The sequence below is a fragment of the Haemorhous mexicanus genome, chromosome 5 (assembly GCF_027477595.1).
Source record: "Haemorhous mexicanus isolate bHaeMex1 chromosome 5, bHaeMex1.pri, whole genome shotgun sequence".
Taxonomy (NCBI): Eukaryota; Metazoa; Chordata; class Aves; order Passeriformes; family Fringillidae; genus Haemorhous; species Haemorhous mexicanus.
Window position 1 is genome coordinate 14,530,398 of NC_082345.1, and position 22,220 is coordinate 14,552,617.

The 22,220-nt window shown below is 41.1% G+C and overlaps 1 protein-coding gene across 1 annotated transcript in view; it reads left to right on the forward strand.

Moving 5' to 3' along the window:
* Positions 1 to 4,915: 4,915 nt before the first annotated feature.
* Positions 4,916 to 22,220, forward strand: part of TRIM24 (tripartite motif containing 24) — a 55,187-nt gene continuing 37,882 nt past the window's right edge. Inside the window, exon 1 of the mRNA XM_059845982.1 lies at positions 4,916 to 5,325. Coding sequence (XP_059701965.1) covers positions 4,932 to 5,325 — 394 coding nt within the window. The 5' untranslated portion in view covers positions 4,916 to 4,931. The remainder of the gene's footprint in view (positions 5,326 to 22,220) is intronic.

The following is a 22,220-nucleotide window of genomic DNA, read 5'->3' on the forward strand; positions in this document are numbered from 1 at the left end:
TATATGTGTTGTGTTAGAAAGTAACGCTGCATTAATTCTCTTTAGTAGTGTGTTAAATATAGTTTTAGGTTATAAAAATTGTTAAAATAGAAACTATGCTATGTAGGATACTTTTTTTAAAGAAAGGACTTGCAGCGAGATAGCAGCCACAGGACACCTAAATCTTTCAAAGAAAAATAATTAATTGCCCTCTTATCAGAGGAAACGAACTTCTTCCCACCTCGAAGCGCTGTTAGGACTAGGAGGAAGAAGTTGACCAGGCCGAATCCTTTGTTTGAATGGAATTTATGCATCATGTATGAAGTGTATGAATATGCAACAGGCTATTTTTTAAGGGTTAATCCTTAGTTAACGGGTGGGGTGTCCTTTTTCGGGCTTGTGCTGCCCAGAAAAAGGTACCCGGACGGTGCACGTAACTCTTTGTTTTTATTGTCTCATATTGTCTTAATTCAAATTGTCTAAATTATTATTACTCTAATTGTATTACTATTTTTATAACTATTTTATTACTATTAAACCTTTAAAATTTTTAAAAAAACAAGTGATTGGTGTTTTTCACAGTATAAAAACCAGAAAATTGAAAATCCTAAGAAAATTACCTGAACCAGGTAATTTTTCTTACTCTCTCCTTACTGAAAGAACAAGTAAGTATAGCTTGATGGGTTCTTGATTGTGGAGTTCCAAAAGGCAGCCTACAGATCTAAGCTATATTCTAGATCAATTCCTAATTGAGAATTCAGAGTTTGGGAGGGACTATGCTCGTTCATTGCTTGTTCCAGATATTTTAGTATGTAAAGTTCTCCTACTTCACTGTTGCTGGAAAGGTTAATAAATTATGTTTGACTAACCATGAATTCCTAATGCATTCACCTTGCTTCCAGTGAACATATTTTATATTTTACAGATTTTGAAAACCAACCACATATTAATATGTCCATTTCTCAAAAGGACACAGACCAGTAAAGGCTGTATATTCTTGGGACACATCCTCCCAGTGACTGCTTTGTGTTGCTGTAATAGAGTCTGGCCAGAAAGCTTCCAGATCTATGTCTTGGATGACTACTGTGTCAAAAGCATTTTTAATGACACAGACAGAGAGCTGAGTCTCCTCTCCACTTCCTTCACTGTTGCCACATAAAGGTTAATCTGGGCTGGCACACTGCAGAACCCTACGGTTTTTAGTCTGTAAAAAAAAGTTTGGAAAGAGTCTGTGTAGTGTCACATGGCTGTTTTAAGAGGAGGAAATGCACATGCTGATGTTTAGTGGTAATCTGGGAAGATTTGCATCTGTTGCATTTGCAAAGCCAAGTGACAACTTTTCTAAAAAATCTAGAGATACAAGAAAGAGACAAACTGAACCAGGGACAAAAGGAGGAAATTAGAGCCAGCAAGTAAATTCTAAGTGCAAGGAACTTCTAGTTATGATATCTCCATTGAGAAATTCTTCAGTGCAGCTGGCAGCCATTTCTTTCTGCAGCTGAAGTTTCTGAATGATAACTTTTTGTAGAGCACATCGCAGGAATGTAGCTTACAAAGGGCAAAAAATCTAGACTGCAGCCACAAAGTGTATATCTGAACAGAAGGCAAAATGCTTCTGGAATTTGCTTTAAATGGGATGTCCAGAAAAAGCAGAGGAGGTAGCAAAACAAATTGTAAACAGAAGTAATGAGTAGCATAGCAAGGGAAGAGAGAAGCAGCCTCAGCTTCTGGATGTTTCCTGGCTAGTCATTTTGATTTCCAGCTATCAGCTTGTAACCATCGTCATTCTTTCTTCATTGGTTTGACTCATTGCAGTGAAACACTAGAGAGCCCAACAAGTCGTCTTCCTCAGAAACTGGACAAAACCATCAGCTCTTTTCAGACAAAAGCGAGTACAGCACATATTGCCCTGTGGTGGGTTTGTCTACATGACCTTTTCCAAAAGCCCCAAGCCAGCTCTGCCAGTGTTCCCTGATGGCCAAGTGTGGTGTAGCTGTGGCCAAAAGCTGTGCACCCAAGTCAGTATAATGGGATGCCACTTCTTTCACTGATTGATGCCACTTCTTTCTCTGATCGTTGTCACACTTTGCCTGAACAATGTGGTTGCATTTAAAAGCTTTTTTCCTTGCTCCCTTGTCTACCTGTACTGAATAGTTCCTTATCTCAGGGTAGTTTTTTCTGTTCCTCCGTGCCCTTTTGTTTCTGTCCCAAGTACTCCCAATGCCAACACTAACAAGAAGGCTCTACATTCAAATTCAAATTATGCAAGTTCAAACTTTCATTTTAAATCAGATGCTGTTCAGATGCCACGAAACTACAGATTTCACAGTCGCAGTTTGAGCAAGCTTTGCAAACATCCCAAACAAACAAACTTTGCAGGAAATATAATCCTATTATTTTACTAATCTTTGGGACACTGCCTCACGGGGATCATAATTTGCAACAAAGCATCTAGTCAGTTCATTTACAGAGTGATCTATGTACCATTACACAGTATTGCTATTTTCCTGTGCTAACATCTGTTAGAGAAATAGTTCATCCTAGTTACTACTACCTAGTTTGATGCTCTTATGACTTGCTGTTACTCCTCACAAATGTATTATTTATTGAGTTTCTGATCATGTTTGCTCTCAATACTAATCAACCATCCTTCAGTTATTGCCTGTTCCTCAACAGACCCTTTCTAATGTCGTTTTCGTCTTTGCTAATTTTCACCTTGCAGAACCTGTACCATCCTCCTTAACTTTAATTCCAGAACCCATTTCATCATTCATGGCATGCTCTCAGCCTGCAAGCTCCTGTCACAATGGATTGTTAGCATATCATCATAGGGTGTTGGATAACCAAACCCGTAGGGGGGGAGAAAAGAGGACTACAGGACTCTCTTACCACTTGGTGACTCTTAGTAAAGGGACAGAGGCAGCTGGACTGGGAGGCAGAAGGTATACTTCAGAAGAGTGCTTCTGGAGGCATTTTTCCCTTATGTGTTGGCAGGTCAGGGATTGAGAATGTATGGCTTGTCCTTTCCACTGATATTCTTAATCAGAGAATGACATTTACCTCTTAACAATTCCTCATTGTAAAGCCAAATTCTCACCAGAACAACCTGTAGTATTGTTCTCCTGTTACCATGATAAATTATGCATGTAAGACATGCTGAATCATGAACGCTCCTGTACACAGTCGTTCCTTGTGCTAAGAAATTAGTATTTTGTCATGTACAGCTTTATTATGGTCCTCTTTATTACAGGACCGATGTTAGGGTCTTCAAGAAATTGCAAGAAAGTGGGAAGTATACTAGCTGCTCTGGGAATTTAAGCACAGACATATGGAATATTCTGAGGAGCCTGGACCTGGTTTATGGTTGATCTAGCTACTAATCTAGATCAGTGCTAGATCTAGCTTTGTTTCTGCGTGCATGCTTCATAGAAGCTCACAAAACCACAGAACAGTTTGGGCTGGAAGAGACCTTAACTATTATATGCTTCCACCTCACCCTACCATGGGCAGGTCACCTTCCACTACACCAGGTTGCTCAAAGTCCTGTCCTGATAGAAAACACAGAGAAGAGAAATTTTCAGGTCTCCTGAAGTTGCTGGATAGAACTTCAAGACCAACTAACAAAAATGATAAAAAGAATGTAAAAGTGTGCACACAGGATGATAAATGTAACCAGTAGATAAACAGATAGTGAGGATTATAGTGGCTTTTTAAACCAAGTTATGTAAAAAGAAGCAACAGCACATGTCCTAAGAGGAGTTCAAGGAAATGTCATCTGTAATATTGGGGGCACTTGGTGAGTACAACCACCAAAGACCCCTTCAGAGAGCTATCCTTCTGGTGTGTCCAGCACTGTAAAAAAGAATGCCTGCTGTCTGATACTCAAAATTGGGATAGAAAGTTTTATTGTCTGATTTCAGTATTGGTCCAACATTGCCTTGAACACTTCCAGGGCTGGGGCATCCACAATTCTCTGGGCAGCCTGCTCCAATGTCTGACCAGCACAATACTTAAGGCCTTTGATTCAATAAAATGTTGTGTCTAAACAAGAATTGCACTGTTCCATTGTATCTTTTTAATTGTACCAATCACCAATTAGCTTCAGTCAGGTAACATGGCTGCATGTGGTGGTATTGCTGTGATCTGCCAAGACGACAAAACTTACAGACTCTCACCTGCACACAGGGCAGGGAGAAGGGTGACCTCTTTTAACACCCTCTCCAAGGGACAAAGACGTCTCAGAGAATCACAGAATGGGTCAGGCTGGAAGGGACCACAGTGGGTCATCTGGCCCAGCCTCTCTTCTCAAACATCGTCATTCTAGAGCACACGGCACAGGACTGTGTCCAGACAGCTCTTGAGCATCTCCAGCGAGGGAGATTCCACACCCTCTTTGGGCATCCTGTTTCAGAGCATGGCCACCCACACAGTAAAGAAGTTTTTCATCATATTCAAGAAGAACTTCTCATCCTTCCTCTCACCTGGACAGAGCCAGGCAGCCACCCAGCTGCGAGGGAGCGGTCACTGGTGCTGGGGAGCGGGCGGGGCTCCCATGACGAGGCGGGCCGGTTCCTGCGGGGCGGGCGGGGCAGCGCTCGCCTCACGTTGCGGGGGCGGAGGCGCGGTGCCGGAGGGGCGGTGCCGGAGGAGCGGGGCGGGGCGCGGACGGGGCGGGGCAGCGGGCGGGGCGGGGCGCGGGCGGGGCGCGGGCGGGGAGGGGCAGCTGGAGGGGCGGGGCGGGGCAGCCGCTGGGGCGGGGCGGGGCAGCCGCTGGGGCGGGGCGGGGCAGCCGCTGGGCGGCCGTTGGCGGCGCGGCGCGGCGGGGCAGCCGCAGCTGGGGTGGGCGCACGAACACCCGCGGGGGGGGGCCGGTAGGCGGTGGCGGCGCGGGCGGGAAGTGGCGGGGCTGCCCCGCCTCCCTTCAGCTCTCCGGCGGCGGCCGGCGTAGGACAATGGAAGAGGCGGCAGCGGCGTTAGCAGCTGCAGCGGCGGCGGCGGCGGGGGGGCCGTGCCCGGCGGACCGACCGGGGGTAGCGGCGGCGGCGCTGAGCGGGGAGAACGAGGCCGAGAGCCGGCAGGGCCCGGCGGAGCGCGGCGGGGACGCGGCCCCGCTCAACCTGTTGGACACTTGCGGCGTGTGCGGGCAGCCTATCCAGAGCCGGCGGCCCAAGCTGCTGCCCTGCCTGCACTCGGTGTGCCAGCGCTGCCTGCCGCAGCCGGACCGGTACCTCATGCTGCCCCCGGTCCTGACCTCCGCGGCCGCCGGCGCCCTCAAGGAGCCGCCGCCGGCGGCGCCTCCCTCCTCGCCCGTCTCTTCGCAAGCCTCACCCCTGCACTGCACGCCCAGTAAGTGTCCGTTCTTGCCCGTACCTCCCCCTTGCCCCTGCCTGGGGGTGCTGCCCCCTCCAACCCGGAGACCTGTGGGCCGCGTTTTGGGGGCACGGGGAGCTGTCGGGACCGGGTGCCGTGGGCGGGGTGCGGGTGCCCGGCCGCGGAGCTGCCGGGGCACGGAGCTGTCGGGACGGGAGCTGCTCGCCAGCGCCAAGGCTGGCGGCGGGGTTGCGCTTCGGCTTGGTTTGTTTTAATCGTTATTTTTTAAATTTCCCACCTCGGAGGGAAGGCAGAACTACTGTGCTTTCCCAGGACCTCTGTGGGGGTGGAGAGGGGCGGTGAGAGCCGGCCTCCCGCTCCGGGCCGTGGGTGCGAGGCCGGGCAGCCGTTATCGGGGAAGCCGGGAGGCTTTGGCCCCTGGCCGGCGGAAAACCTGAACACGGGCTGATAACAAAGCGCAAAAACGTAGCGAGAGCACAGGCTCTTTTTGAGCGGTGTTTGGAGCGTGGAGCGCGGCCGGAGGGGAGTCCTGCAGGTGTCATCCGCCGTGCGCGGCGTTCGGCCGGCCGCGCCTGGGCGGGGACCGGGGCGGCCGAGCAATAATAACACTTGTCCGGGCCATGGGCAGCCTGGATGGCTCTGATGATGCATTCATGCACCACTTACTTGCTAATTACCGCGCCGAAGGAAGAATGCCGCGAGGAAGTTTTGTTAAGCTCATGTACTGACACAGTAGCCTCTGTCAATGTGTTTGAAAAGTACATGTCGCTGTAGAAGGTGTGGAGTAAACTCCTTCCGTTTGAAACTACTTCCCTAATGTTTTTGATTTTTTTTTTCCCCTAGCCTTCTTAGGCTGAGTCTAATGGATCACTTGGTTTTGTTAAAGGCAGTTTCGTCTGAGAAAAAAGTGCAAACAAACATCCTGTAGTGGAAGCTGGTCAAGGTCTTGGAAAATCTTGTATAGGAAAGAGGAAGTGTGATGGAAATTGAGCTAATCCCTAGGTATTAGTGGAGGTTGTACTTGTTGGAATGTAGCGGGGGCTCAAGAGAAAAGTAGTAGCTCCAGGTTGACATTCTTAAGTTCTTTAAGTGGACTTTGGAAAACTTGTCCATCCTGCCAGAGTTCTGACCAAAGATTACCATTTAATTATATAAAGTGTTTGCAGCAATTCCTAAAGGAGACACCGCTCTTCAGAGAAATAAATATGTGGAACAGCTAGACATTTGCTTCAGAATATCTGAGAATCTCCCAAGTATGTTAACAGGATATGCTGAGACTCTTCATCTGTGAATGTCTGTGTTAGTATATTCATTCAGTCTTTAATTTTAGCATGTAAAGTCTGTCGTAGTCAGACTGCCTAATCCAAAGTTACAGAGTGGGAAAATCTGTAGGACCCAAAGCCTATATACTTAAGCTTGATTGATTCAGGACGTGTGATTGCTCATACATCTATGAGTAGAAATGGGAAATTCTGTATGGGAGGAACATAAAAACACAGGCTCTGGAGTATGATGAGATATTTCAAGATGAGATAGTTGGAAATAGGAAAGAGGGCATAGATACAAGCTCAGGAGTTTACAAGGTAGTGTAAGAGGCAATATCATCATTGTCTTCTGAGATTAGAAATCATGAACAGTATAGGTCCATTCCCAGATGTTCTTTATAAATATAGCAGAAACAGGGATCTGTAGCTGAATGAGAAATGAGATGCATCATAACAATTAAAAGATTAGTGCTGTTCAAACATCTGCTTGATAATGAATCACAGCAACAGTAAGCTTGTAGCTCTGTTCCCTCCTTTTGATTGTGAATTGGTTCTGTATGAATGGTTTCACAGTACGTACTCCTCCTCATTCTACAGATTTGCAGACATACTGTATTTTTGGTGACAATTATTTTTAACCTGTTGACTTTTCTCCCAAGCTACTTTCGTGCTACCATACTAGAGTTCATTGTCCAGTTGGAAGAAGAAACTCACACTCACCTTGAGGCATTTTTTTATATCTTTACTTGTCATGTGTTTGCCCTGGTTAAAATGACAGCAGCTGTATATTAGCTAGCTATGGCCAAACTTGGGCAAGTGCTTTGTCTACTTTGTTTTCCAACTGGTACAAACAAACCTGTGAATTTGAAGTTAGGATTGGGAAAGTACCCACCTGTTATCATCCAAAACTGATTATATAGAGGAAATTTGTTACAGTTGGAGGAGTTCTTAAATTCTCACAAGATGGTAGGAAGGACCAAAGTGGAGCAAAACTGTCACCTCTTTTGGTAATATGTCATGCAAAATGCTTAGGAGGAATGACATGAAGAAATGAATGGAAGAGTATAATCTTAGAAAGCTGGATAACAAATGACTCTTCTGATGTAAATTATGAAATTACTGTGACTAAACTGAAGAAATAAGCCTCAAGGAAGTTTTTTTCACTGGAAGGAATGTCCTAAGTAGGGAACACAATAGAATTGCAAACTATGAAAATGTCCTGAGAGATAAGCAGACAGGCTGATTATGCACCTGTGCTGAGCACTTGAGTTGCACAAAAAGAAGCCTGAAGAAAGATTGGTAGAATGGAGTCTGTCTTGAGCAAAAGACAGGATGTGATTTGAAAAGTGCTTCACCAAACTGGCCTTGTGTGTTGTATGGATACTGAAATTAGCTGAGAAACAGGCAGCTGAAGAGGTTGAGCTTCAAGTATAATCTGGAGAGACTTTTTGTCTCCATCGAACTATTTCCAAGAAGAAACATTTGTTCACTTTACTGGAATAAAGTGTTCAACTTGCAACATACAAACGAGTTTATTTGTTGGCTCTCTCTCTGTGAAGATTCTAACAACTAATTAAGGAGCTGTGAAAGAAAAGACTTCAAGCTTTAAGTGAATTAAGAGTTTTCGAGTTGCTCACTTGAATACAAGATTCAATATGGATGACAGCAGACAAGTGGCAAGACATACAGAGGAGTTTCATGTGATAGATGTTAACTATTATTCCTCTTGAAGAGGCAAACTGATGGAGAGGCCAGTTGGCATGGATATATTCTGTACTGCCACATGCACTCAGTTTTGAAGTAGAATAACTTCTATAGGAAAGAAAACCTGGAGTTTCTGCTTTTTTCTACCATTCCTGAAGTTGGAGGTGTTGAAGTATCATCCATGTGTCAGACACCAGTGGTTTTAGCACAGGAGAGTTCACTGCTTTCTGAATGTTCAGTGGTAGTTTATTTGCTATAGGCGATAATTTTGGTGTTGCAATGCCAAAAAATGGGTTGTCAGTCAGAACATTTTGGACTGCAGGGAGTGCTGCAAGAGCAGCTCTGTAAATGTGACACTGGCTTATGAGCAAGTATCTGCAGCTACCTCTACTAACTATTTGGCTAAGTTCATGTGGGTGTTCTTTTTGTTCCTCAAATGGCTGTTCTTTACTGTCCAGTTGTGTGAGTTACAACTGGAGCATACACAAAAAATGCTGCTATTAGAAGCATTTGCCTAGATTTTGTCTGGGCTGCACTTCAGTGAGTGAGCAGTAGCCTGTAAGGGTAGTGTTTGTAACATGCAGACCCTCATAGTACTCTTCTGGAATTTTCAAATGTTAAATAGATATGAGAACGCTGCGAAGTTAGAGATTGAAATTCTATCCCTTCTCAAAACTTTTTTAAGTTGCAAGTAGCCTTGTTTGTTTTTTGTCATAGATCTGTACATGAAATGGACTTGGAACTGGTGTGGGGGAAATACTCGTGAATGTAGTGGCATAGCAAAGTTTTATGCAGCTATCATCATGAAATCTTATTGGTGTCAATGCCAAAATAGTAGAGAGAAACTTTTTTTTCTGTAACTCCTCTGTAGCAAACCTGCTAGCAAACAAATTTATATGAAGCTGTTAGAAGCACATAATATTTGGACAATCCTACTGTCTAAGTTCTTGTAGAGTATCTGGACTAACATTTTAAATATATTCAATATATGCTGTTAAATAAGGAATAAATACTTCAGAGTTACTAAACAGGGATTCAGAGGTGTTCATGTTTCAGGTTATTACTTCCCAGAAATATTTACTTGGCAATACAGTTTGAAGTTCTCTAATGATGCAATGAAGACCTTACCCTTGACATCCCTTCAGATATGTGGATGGCATCTGCTTTTTTTATGAAGTCCCACAGGCAGTCCTTTTACAGATAGCTTCAAATGCTTTCAGCTTGTCATCTGATCTTTACATCTGGACTTTCTGGTGTCATCACTTCATTTGACCTTGAAAATACAGCTTTTGACATCAACTTAAATTTTGTTACTTGTTTCTTTAGTTACTTCCCTCCTTCAGTTGGATAATTATTGGGATCCTTATTAGTTAGTTTGTAGGATATAATAGCTTAATTTGAGGTTTCTTGTGGCGAAGTTCAATTTTTCTTCCTTGTCTTGGTAGTCTAAGAAGACTTAAGATTCTTTTTCTAAATCTGCTGCTACAAATTATTATTTCCATTTAGTCCTTGATCTTGCCACTTGCTCTAAGTGGATTCTCTCCATCTTTGCCATTACAAAGAGCCCATATTTTGTTTGTGTGGCTATACACTCACGCTTTCACAGGCATGGTTGAGTCCTTTTCACAAGGATCATCTTGTTTCTGCTGTGGTGCATCAAGAAGTAAATTGTTTAATCTCCAACATAAGGAGATTTGCGAGTGCTAATATTTGGAAATAGTGTATGTTATAGGAATATGTATAGGAAAGACATGTCTAGTGTTCATTCTGTTTTGGATTTGTGCTTACTTTGAATTGAAAATTCCCAGAGATTGCATATGTGAAATGAATTTAGCATTGTTACAGATGAAATACAATATTATTGTTTTGATAGCCTGTAATGGATGAATCTCTTGGTTAAAAAAAAAAAACTAGTAAAAGCTTAAAATATTAATTTAAGTATTAATGAATAGAGAAAGCTATTTTTCTAGTTATAATACCCTTCTTTTAGAGAAAAGTATGCTCTTGAGATATATACAATGGGATATGATACTTACTGTACAAGTGTAATTTGAAGTAGGGATATATTTGCCAAAAGTTACTGCTTTCTCTTCTGCCAGGAATTCCATAAAAATCTGGATGCATGCCTATACAGCCTTTATTAAGGCAGGCAACTGCATGTTGTGGAAATTAGCTTGAATCATGCTTGCTCTGATATATGATTAATGTAAGTGTGTAATAGATGTTTATTGTTTTATGTATGCAGAGTAGCATTTCTAGGGTAGTTTGGATGCATTTATGTTCCGGCTTCTTTCACGCATAGGAAGTGGGAGATGGAAAAGCTGAAGCCATCAGGAACATCAGATGAGTGTTAAAACAACTGCAGATGCCAAGCTCATTCCAGTTTGAAGCCTTAGAGAAATTAGGCTGTACAAGTTATCAAAATAGGTGTATCATTGTGTGAAACATCTTTTCAGACAAAGATCTCTATCCTCAGAGGCCAACCTAGCTCTGTTTCAATACAAAATCAGCTAATTACGTCTCTGGTAAGCAATTAGTTGTTTTAGCAGTGAAAAGGAATTCTAGATCATAAGGTAAAAGGATCATAAGGAAAGCAAATACATACTAATGTATTATAAATTCTCAAGTGTGTCTAATTGAAAATGTATTGGGCTGTTTTAATGCTTATAGTAGAGATATCTCTTAGGAAAATGTCTTCTCTGAAGAGCAAGGGAAAATAGTGGTGCTCATGTTCATGAAGAGGCAAGTGGAAGAATGTTTTTGTGAGCTAGTTTATTCCTAGGAAAAATGTCCTGAAGAACTACTTAGTTCTGCAGCAGGTTTTTAGCTTGGTCTGCTGAATTTCATGAGTGCTACAAAGTGACCACATTCTCTCTTGATTCCGAATGTTGTGTTGTTAAACAAAACTTTTCTTTTGTACAGGTAAATCTTTATGCCAGTATTGTGTGTGTTTGCTAAGGTGCTGTAGGAGGAATTTCCATATTATTTGGTGGAATTTCCCAGTAACAGGAAACTTGCAAAGCTGGTATTTTGCCTGTTGCATCTAATCTAAAAACAAGCCAGGGGAAAACCAAAAGGAATTTTAGGTGAATTATAAATAGGACTGTATTTCAGGATGAGTAACTGACTAGATGAAAAAAATCCATTATTTCTGAAATTGGAAATTTAGGCTTTTAAATGGTTTTTGCAGTAAAATTATATGCTTTAATACAGTAGTACAGTGGTTTGATCTTGGATGGATGCCAGATGCCCACCAATTTTGCAAATTTAAAGGACACAGAAAAAATGGTTTCATAAAAAAATTCCAGTGGTGCTTTTAAAATTTACTTCAGCAATTAGGTAGCTATGGAGTTGTGTATGTTTAAAGTAGGTGCTTGCAGTTCAAATGTGCTTTGAAGGCATCAGTGCTATAGTTGAACGGACCAAATTACCTATTTTTTTTCCTGCTGGCCAGAGAGTATGTGTAAAACTCTTTCTTTGCCATCAAAGAAAGCATGAAACAGTTGTGTAAAGTAAGTAAGAAAATGACACAATTTTTTACCAGGAAACAGTATTGTAAAATCAGCTTTGAAACTGAAGGTTGAGCCAAGGAATGTCCCTAATTACTTGATACTGTGTCTCCAGTGATTCAAGTAAATGCTTATTTGAAGCTTTTCTGTGGGACAAAATTGCATATTACCTTACATACATTACTAACATGATAGAGGACTGATGTGAAACAAGGTTTCCAGTTATTTTTGAATTTTATCAGTGGGCTATTGGAAAAAGATGACAGTAAGCAAGGCTCAGCTCTTTGAACTGCACTCATGGGTTTTGAGGGCCCTTGTTTGTAACATGGATTTGGGTCATGGTGACATCCTCATTTCAAAAAAGAAATCTGCAACTCTGGTGCTAAATTCTCTATTAATGGGAGTACATGGGAACTAAGCCATTTGCGTTCTGAATGCAGAAAGATTTCTGCTTCTGATTAATAACTAAGTTGCCACAGGCAACTTTCTATTAAAATTGAGAGTTTCCCTTTCAACTGTAGTCCCTCAAGTGAATATAGTTTGAATTTGAATAAAACAAGACTGTAGTGCAAATACCCTTTGAACTAAAATGATTGCCTAATTTGAAAAGTGACTGTATAATTTTCCCAGTGAGCTAACACATCTATCTGGACTGTAGCTTGTAAAAAAGAAGCAGGGCTATTTTAACATACATGCTGACTTGGAACCCCCCCCTGTATTTTCTAGGATGCCTACATGAGGTCAGAAAGCATTTAATAAAACTTACTTGACTGGCTTCTTTTGTGTCTAGGCCTGTGCTCTAGAGTCTGAGCATGTGTGGAGCTGAAGTTTGTTGAACTAATGCTCTAATCCAGCCCTCACACAAGTTCATGTTGTGAACCTGCTATGTCAGGGTACTTGTAACACTGATGCTCTTAGGGGAGGGAGTGCTGGCAGCTGCATGGGGAATGAGTAGGTGGAAAGGAAGAGGGAGAGAACTGCAGCACTCCTGGGACTGGAGGATGAGACATTTTAAAGTGGGAGCAAGGTTCTAATTTCAAATGCAAGGTGCAGTGCCTTGACAAAACAGCCCAGCACCAACAAGTGTGTTACTAGAAAAAAGCAGTATCCAAAATTGTCCTGAACAGCAGAAGTGTGAATTGAAACACAATTTTTTTTTTTTTTCCTATCATGGACTTTGCTTTAAAATGAGTAAACTAGTTGCTGAAATAATGTAGGAGTGTCAATTGCATGCCCTTCTTGCCAGTTGGTTTAAGAAGGGGTAGCAGCTTTGAATCTTCTCTGCCTTTGAAAAAACTTTGATGATTTGTAACTATTGTTTCAACAGTTTTCAAGTAAAAATTGGAATTCATAGCATTGCCCAGCTGCCAGTAGAACAGAAAACCATTTTAGTCTGAGGATAGTAGAGCAGAACAGCACAGCATTGTAGAAATAGGTAAAGGATGTAACTTAGGCAAACAGAAGTCATGCAGAAGGCAAGTAGGATGCCAGCTCAGGTCTGCAAGGCTGACAAAGCAGAAGTTACAGAAAATAATGATAGTGCTTACTCAAAAGTGGAGGTCAAAGAACAGCCCACTCAAAAGGACACTGGACATTGAGGGCCACTGAAAAAGACCCCCAAAGAACCCTGTAAGGACTCCCAATAAGGGGTGTGACTGTGGCAAATAAACTAATGCATATACATCAAGTAAGGAGGATAAGTAATGAATATGCCATCACTGTGTATGATAAAAACCTGTTTGCTGAGGGAACTTGATTAGAGAAAGGATCCTCCAAGAGACCAGTGCACTGCAATAAAGAGTGCCTGCTTTGTGATACTTAAAACTTGTTAAATAGTTTCTGTCTGGCTAGTTTCAGTATCACAGCCCCAAAGTGATAAATTAGGGAAGCAGGCAACTCATCAGTTGGACACTCCGATAAAGACAATCCGTGTAGCAAACAAGCTTTGTTGAATGAATGTAGAGCTGTATAATGATGGGCAGTGTCCCATAGTAGGACCTCAGTAATGGCTAAGTGTCTGGGAACTTTGAAACCCTGGGGGTATCATATGTGTGGATTATATTTATTTCTTTTGTGTGTTTACAGATTCCTACCTTTTCTTGCTTAAGCAGTTGGTTTTCAGCTGTCTTGGTTTGGATAAGACAGGTGCCTGCTAAAGAAGGCAGGAGCTTCCCCTGAAATGGAGAATGCAAACCCTCCCCACCCCTCCAAATTGCTATGAATTTTAAATTAAGGGGCTCTCAGGCAACAAAAAAATACGGGAGCAGGAAATAACAGTTCTTTAATAGGGAAGGGGGGAAAAAACATAAAATGATAAAATAAAAACAATGCAGTACACTAAAATGACAGAGTCAGAACTCAACCTGACACCCTGTTGGTCAGGGTGCTGGCAGCAGTCCAATTGGAAAAGTGGCTGCAGTCCTCCTGTGGTGTCAGGTGTGGTTCTGTTGGAGCAGGGGGTCCTGTAGGAAAAGGGTGATTCTTCCTCCGCAGATCCGTGGAAGTAGAAGCAGCTGCTGTTCCTCTGGTGAATCCAGTGGAGAAGCTGTGCTGGTGTGTCAGAATCTCCTGATTATATCTGGATAGCAATGCTCGGCTCCTCCCTCTGGGCGGAGCATCTCACAATGGGATGTTACAGTTCTTATCAGCCATGCAGTGACATTCAATAGCCTCTTATCACGGGATGCCCCCTGCTGAGGGAGGAGTGATTGTGATCTCTCAGGGAGAGAGATAAGGGGAAATTGCCCACTTAACACCTAGACAACTGCCATACAGATGGTAATAGAATACATCCTGCCTTGCAATCCAGAACATCAGCACTCAGTTCTGTTCCTTATTTGCTTTTGTCTTGTTTGTGGGCCTTTCACACATTAGCAGCTATTGTTCTCACTTGTTTTAGCTTATGGACTGGTTGTTGAGCTTACTAACTACAGACTACTTGGCCTTCAATAGTTCAGTTTTATCTTCCCTTTGGGTGTAGGGAGAAGGGACTGTGAGGGTATAGCCCACTGGTTAGCTTATATTGGAAATCACTAAACTTGGAGTACTTAGACTGTTTAGTTTAATCAACTGTTAAAAGAACTTTATCTCCTTTAGAAGTTCTAAAGTTTTCTTCAGTCCCTTCTCTATGCAATAAACTCAAATGTGGTTTCAGAGCTCATCTGTTAAATGTTGTCTGAGTAAGTATTACCTCAAAACAGACACATAGAATTTTTTCCTTGGATAAACATAGGGGGTGTTCAGATAGTTTATCTGTATGGGAGTCCCTAGATGCTAGCAACTCTTTCTTCAAATATTGCACTCTAAGTTGTTAAATAGAATGTTTATTTTCTGCTTCATAGCAAAGGCAGAGTCCGGTCTTGTGAAAGAGTGTACAGAAGTTTCTGGAATGGAACATGTGGGAGGACCTGTGGTTTTCTCACATCTAGCAGTGAATTTTAAACAAAAAATTGTTATAAGAAACTAGTCTTATGTTTGTTATAACTACTGTCTGTACCATCAGAATGACTTGCAAGCATTGCTTTTATCACTCAGTAAACAAGTATTTGATATACAGACTGTTGGCACTGGCACCTTCAGTAAAATTGTGTGCATCTTGATGGATTGTGCAGGGAGACAGTACTCTGTTGCCTTTTGCTTTTCAGAAATGGCCTTATAGCTGGACTAGATACAAGTTAGAAGCAAAGCCATGATTTGTGATAGCTCATGTGTCTTCTAGATTATTATCACAGCCATTGACACTCAACAGGGCCAAAGATCTCTCCTCAAAATAATGATTTTAGAAGCTGTTTTGGCAAAATGAAGATGACTTTGTTTATGGGTATCCCAAATGGATTCAGCTGACAGTCCCCTTTGCTGCATTCCACCTTTTGTGCAAGAGCTGAATGTAGTCTGGATTCTTTAAGAAGCTAAATGCTAATCTCACATCTTTTAGAAATCCATTTAGCAACAGTATTATTGGATTGTGTTCCAGTCTGATTGTTTGTATTGTGTTGGCTTTTTTCCTTTCCCTGCTCCCAGTTCTTTTGAGATGAGGTCAGGTTTAAAATGATTTCTTTGCCTGCCTTTTTGACTGATCTAAATTTTTGAGAATATAGTGTAGGTGTTGTTAGCTGGCTTCAAACTTTTGTCTGGCTTCAAACTTTTGCCAGAATCAGTGTTGTTCTGGCTTAAAGTTGTGGCTAGTTGTTTTTGCTTTTCATTTGTCATTATGCCAGACAAGTAGATAAGGAACCACAATGCCATGGTGGAATGCTTGTGATTATGCCTTAAAAATAAAGAAGGAATAGAAGTACAGTCCTAGCTCATTCTCAAGCTGCTATTGGATGCCAAGTGTAGTATTTCCAGAACTTCATTATCAATCCTTTGAGGCAGTATGGTGCAAGAAGGTGGAAAGAGATTGTGTGAGTGAAGAACAGAAGGTATATAAATGGCACTTATGAAGACCAGTTTTGGTAAAAGATGAATTTTCTTAAGCTTCATTCTTTGTGCCAAGAATGTCATGCTGGGAGAGCTCTTTTGAATGAGTTCTTCTTTAGTTCTGAGAAGATGGAGGAAACCATAGGAATACTGAATTTCTTCAGTGGATATGGATGTTCATTCACATCAGCCAACAGACTCTGGCTTGTCGTTCAGTTACCTACTGCAGATTACAGCAACAGAAGGAGCTACACCATGGGAACATAAGCAGTATCACTACTGACTCTGTAACCTGCTGTTTTCTGAAAGCTGTAGGGCAGCTGTTAGAAATCCCTGTTGTTCTTATTTGATCAATTAGTTCATCTCTTCAACCCAGAAGGAATATGCTTTATTAGTTACATTCAGTAATTTTTGTATTAATACAGTGTCAGAGGAGATGATAACACTACTTTTTAATTAATGCTGGTTCTTGCAGGCTGCACAGCCATGTGTGAATTTCACAATGCATATATTGCTCCAGCTTGGTACTCTGTAAAGCTGTGTGGGAACTGAAAAAAGCTGGGCACCTTGCTTTTTGAACCCTTACAACAGTGCTATGGCATACTGGGCACATGTAAGAGAAGAATATAAAATGAGCTGGCTTTTTATTCCTTTTTATTCCTACACCCAAAAGTGCAATCCCTGAAAGGAATTCTTGCAATTGAAGTGGATGCCCAGTAGTGAATAAGAGTACTACTGTGGTTACTGGAAAGAAGTGGATGTTTTTAAGGTGTAATTCATCTGACCAAGTGAAAACATCTGCTCTAACAAGTAGACCACTCATGACCTAACTATTACCTATGTCTGCAATGACTGTGAAGGGAACTTCATGTAACGTTTAGATGAATCCCGCTGAAGGTACTAAAACCTGGCAAGACTGCAAAGAAACTATCCATTTTTCAGGTGTAAAATTCTATTCTGTGGAATCAGCACAATAAATCAGTATTAGTTTTGTGCTACCATTAAGAGTTGCTTTTTCATAGATGCAAAAGTCCTGCCTGTGGACAAGCTTGGGAGTCTTGGGTTATATTACTTAAATGCATTAAATGGCTCGGAGCTTTACTTTTTTATTCCATTAATAATGTCTTGCAGAGCACTCAGACTTATCTGATATAAACTGCAGGAAATAGGTATCTTTATTTTTTTTCCTTATTAGAGTGGTAATTTTCATCAAATATTTCTGATACTTTTAATTGTCTCTGTCCCTGACAACAGCAAGCTTTAAAAAAATAAATCTAGAAAATTTTAAAATACTGCCAGGTCAAAGTATTTGTTATAGAACAGATTTAATTGCAGCACAGATTCAAAGTGTACCTTTAAAAATACTCTGAATTTATTGATAAATACATAAATTCTTCTTTTTTGCTGTTGGGTAGCTAAGTGTTGGCCAGTATACTTGGATGGTAAATCTGCTATTACTGTATTGTTGTTGAGAAGAATATATTGAAGACATTACTTAATAAAAAATCTCTTCTTGGTAACAATCAGCCCTTTTTTTCTCTCCACCCTCTCACCAAACAAAATAACCTAAATAAAGGCAGAGCCTATTATTTTAAACCAACATATTTCTATGTACTTTGAAACATCCATTCCCTGCACAAATACTTTACAGATAAAGTTGATGGAATGTTCCATTATATTTTGCATCATGGTAATCTGTATTTTGAGATAGTTTAAAGGTAACATAATAGAGGTCTTGATGACTTCTGAACTCTGTCCTTGAGGAGAATTTCAGAATAAGTATCCATGTAGCAGAATATGGACAGATGCCACGAACACTGCAGTTAACAAGTTGATGGCTCTGAATATTGCCACTTCAGCATTTTAAACCAAGTTTTCCTTTGGAGATACAGACTGCAGTTTGTTAGGGTGCAAAGATCTGCGTGCCTCAGATGTGTTCTCCCACAGGAATTTAAAATCACAGTATCAAAAATGCATGACATAGAATAGGCAGGTGAGTTGAAATTCATCTGTCTGAACTAAAATATCTTCTGCCATTGCTGAATTTTTGGGATGCCTGTAATATTTTTAAAAGGGCTGGTTAATGTACTGCACAATCCACAGGAGCCCTATTTCCTTCTGGAATAGTAGCTGGAAGCCAGGCAGGATATTACCTTCAAATTAGGTATGTCTGTTTAGGCACCTGAATTGCTTCTCTGAGGCTAGTGGCTGGGTAAATGAGGGCCAAGAGGGTAGTTTGCCAAGTCTCTTAGGTAGTTTCCAGTTACTGAATGGTGGACATATTGAGAATGGAAGCAAGACTGGTGAAGAACAGGTTGTAAGGATGCATCTGAGCACTTGAAGAAGAGAGGGAGTAGCATGAACTAGTCAAAGGCCTTGAGTTGCATTATCACTCCTGTTTGGTTGACATTTATAGTGAAATACTCTGACTAAAGCCTGTTACCTACTGCTTATGTTGTTCCCACTACTGCTTCTAATTTGGTTCCCTTAACATGATCCAGATTCTTAGAAGTTGTTTTTTGAGGCTTTTTTTTACCTTTACATCTGCTCAGTGTTGATGGAAACATTAAGGTAGCTGGGGCTAAACAGAAGTGGGCGAAACACTCAAGAGTGTCACATGTTGGAATGTAGTTTTCATCCTTTCAACAAAGAATTAAAAAGAACTAACTCTTCCAGTGCCTGAGAAGGGCTTGGTTCTTTGGGTTGGGACTGGCTCTAACTGTCCAAATTACACTCTGCTAGCCTCCTATTTTTATAGCTATGATTTCTGGGAGTAGATGCATTGTACTGCCACTACTGAACTAACAGCTGGTGGTAGATGAGAACTCGAAATGTGACTATGAAATGCAGTGCTCCAAAGAAATGATTATTAGCTGTAAGGCGGGGTCTACCTTCATACCAGAGATTCTAACAACAAATTTTTTTTATCCCAGTCTTTTTTTTTTTAATTAATTATAACATGTTAACATGCTGCTATTTATGGAGAAAGGTACTAATTTCCTTGTTCCAGAAACACATGGATACAATGGACTTGAGCACTGTTGGCAAGATCCAAGAGTATCTGCAAAATGGTATTTCAGTAGAATGTATAAATCTAAACAGCATTAAGCCCACTTTCAACATGAAATACTTGGGTGATCAGAGAAAACGATGCAAGAATATCACAGAATCTTAAACATCCTTGCATGTTATATATCTGAATTCATTACATATCATTTGGAAGTACTTGGCAATTTCAGGACTGGAAAGAATGTATTTTAATTTTGATGAAAGAAATGCTCATCACAGTCAGCAGTGACAATTGGCTTGTTGGCAGATTCTGCATCTTTGTTTAAGCACGTTCATTGCAAAACAGTGAGACTTTTTGTTCATCATCTTGTACTTAAACATTGTCCATCCTGCAATAACAATGTTTCCTTTTGTTAGCACTGTGACACTTCTTATAATTGTGTTGTTGAAGAAAATGCATTGGACAGCTTTGGATGTGAACGTAAACTCTGCCATCAGAATTTCTTAAGGTATTCAGAAGTGGCTGGAGAGTCAGTTCTTGCAAAATTAACAATTTTTGAAGCCTAATACATGCTATCTAAAATGTTTGAAGATTGGGCATGTATAGCAAAAACAATGAACCATTTCACAGAGCAGCTGAAATATTTTAATTCAGCTCTGCAGTGCTTTCCAAGAAAGTCAATGTACTGCAGCATAAAAAACTGGCCTGTAACACTCTTCCAGAGGGGGGATTACAGCTAATAGTCTTTGTCTGGTTTTCATTTATTTGCATTTTAAAGGATTTAAATTAATTTAAATTAACAATTAATTTTAATTTTAGTAAACTTCTTGCTAGATTGGTGGTGGGTTGGAGTGTTTATTTCTTGGCAGTAGGTGCCAAATTTCCCTTGAGATGTGCCTGCTTATTGGTTTAACCTATCTCCCCTCTACTAGCAGCAGCAGGCTGTCACAGCTAGATGGGAGCAGCTTTTTCTGGAACAAACTGGTTTGAAGAAGTTGCCAATTTTGCAGCACCAGTAGTGGCTTAATGAGAAGCAAGAAGAAAGCAGTAATTATTTTAAAAATTGATTCAGACATTATTTCTCAAGATACTGCCTCTCAAATTAAGTTTTCTAAGTGTTTGTTCTTTACTGGGAAACATGACCTGTGTAAATATAACCTGCTTACCCTCAAACCCATGCATTTTAATGAAAAGGCTTGCAAGTATTAATGGTTTCTACAGAAAGAGCAAGAGGAGAAAAGAATCTGTAGCTCTCAGTAAAAACACCCTAATTTTCTGTGTAGTTATGTTTAAAGTCTTATAGCTGGTGCTGCCTTCAATCTCTGACATACTTTTTATTAGTTTTAATTAGCATGTCCATGTTTTAAACATTTTAACTGGATGTGTAACTTGCTGTTAATATTTTTTTTGTTCTGAAATCTGTATGGTTAGAATTTCAAGCAAAACATCTGTAAAACTGGGAAAGATTGCTGTACAAAACCCTAATTATTTATTCTGTAATGATTATGTCGTTGCAGGTAAAATTGCCAGTTGCTTCTTAGCACTCTAATAAAGAGAACTCTCTTTCAGAAAACTAGTGGGTTTTTGACTGATTTAATCTGAAGAAAGGGAACTATTAAATCCTCCCTTTTTTAGTAAAGCACTTTGCATCTACTAACAAAAATACCCTCTTGGATCTACAAATGATCATCCAGTGGCTTTATTAAATTGGCTCTGAAACCTGTTTGCAACAGTGAAGAGGCAAATGAGTCAAAATTGGGGCAAACCAGAGCCGTCTCCTCCTATTATCTTGGGATGCTTCAGTGGTCTCGAATGTACTCCCAGGAAATTAAGTTTAGAGTTGGAAATAATACTGTATAACCTATAATCCATTCTGCTTAATGGCATGAGATGCCCTTATGGATGCAGCATGTAATTTGTGAAGAAGCCTAAGAATGGGCCATGATTTTTCCTACCGAAAATGCAGTTTAGCATTCCTTGAAAGAGGTGTGTGTGTGTTATGAGCCTGTAGACAGTGGGGGGGAAACACTCTCCTCTCCTGGCACAGCCCCATTGAATCAATATTACAGTCCCTAATCCAGCTCAGTGCATGGCAGCACGAATCTTACTGTTGCCACAGGATAGAAATGAACGAGCAAGGGAGCCAGCATTGTGGTGTCCTGGCCTGGTTCAAGCAAAATCTGAATGTGACATTCCACAACTGCCTTGGTTTTTCTAAGAATGCTGCTCAGAAGGGTGGAGGTCTTCTCTTTTGCTCCTACTTAAGAGTCACATGGGCTTGATCCAGCTCCTTTTACAGCTGAAAAAACAATGCTCCTGATGCCAAGACCCAGCTATTTAGATGTGCCTCTGCCCAAATTAGGGGTCAAACAAGATCATATGCTGAAGTCCATAATACAGATTTTATTTAATATGGAATGTCAGGAAGAAAGGTAGAAAGAAATGGAAAAGAGAGCATAAAGAGAGATCAGGTAGAAGACAGTCACCGCCTATAGATCCAGTGGTGTCTTTTTGATCCTTCTTCACCCTGGGCTTCTCTCGGTAGTGGTATTCTCCAGGTCTTTTCACTATTCATACACATTAACATAGAAACAAATTACTGCTCATTGGCCACACAGTGCTACTATTCTATTGTTAATTGATTCCCTTGCTTCTAATGCTAATTAGTCCTTGTACTCCTTGTACTCTTCCTCTTTGTTTGAGTTGGTGGTTGATCTTCCCCTGCTGGAATTACATTTTCCCAAGTCCAAGCTGATTTCAGCACAGTTGCTGAGCTGGCTTTCCTTGTGGCCCATAAATTCTGCAGTTCTGTGACAAATTCTTCTCCCCCAGCTTTGTTAACCACCCCCTAGATCTGAGATAACACTGAGACAACAGCACCCCTTTTATCTTATCTCAGGTTCCTGCTGTGGTGGCTTATCTTACAGTCCAAGTTCCAGGTATCAAGGGAGGCATTTTCAGGTGGCTTCAGTGGTTGGTGCTGGTCACAGATTTCAGCTGTCC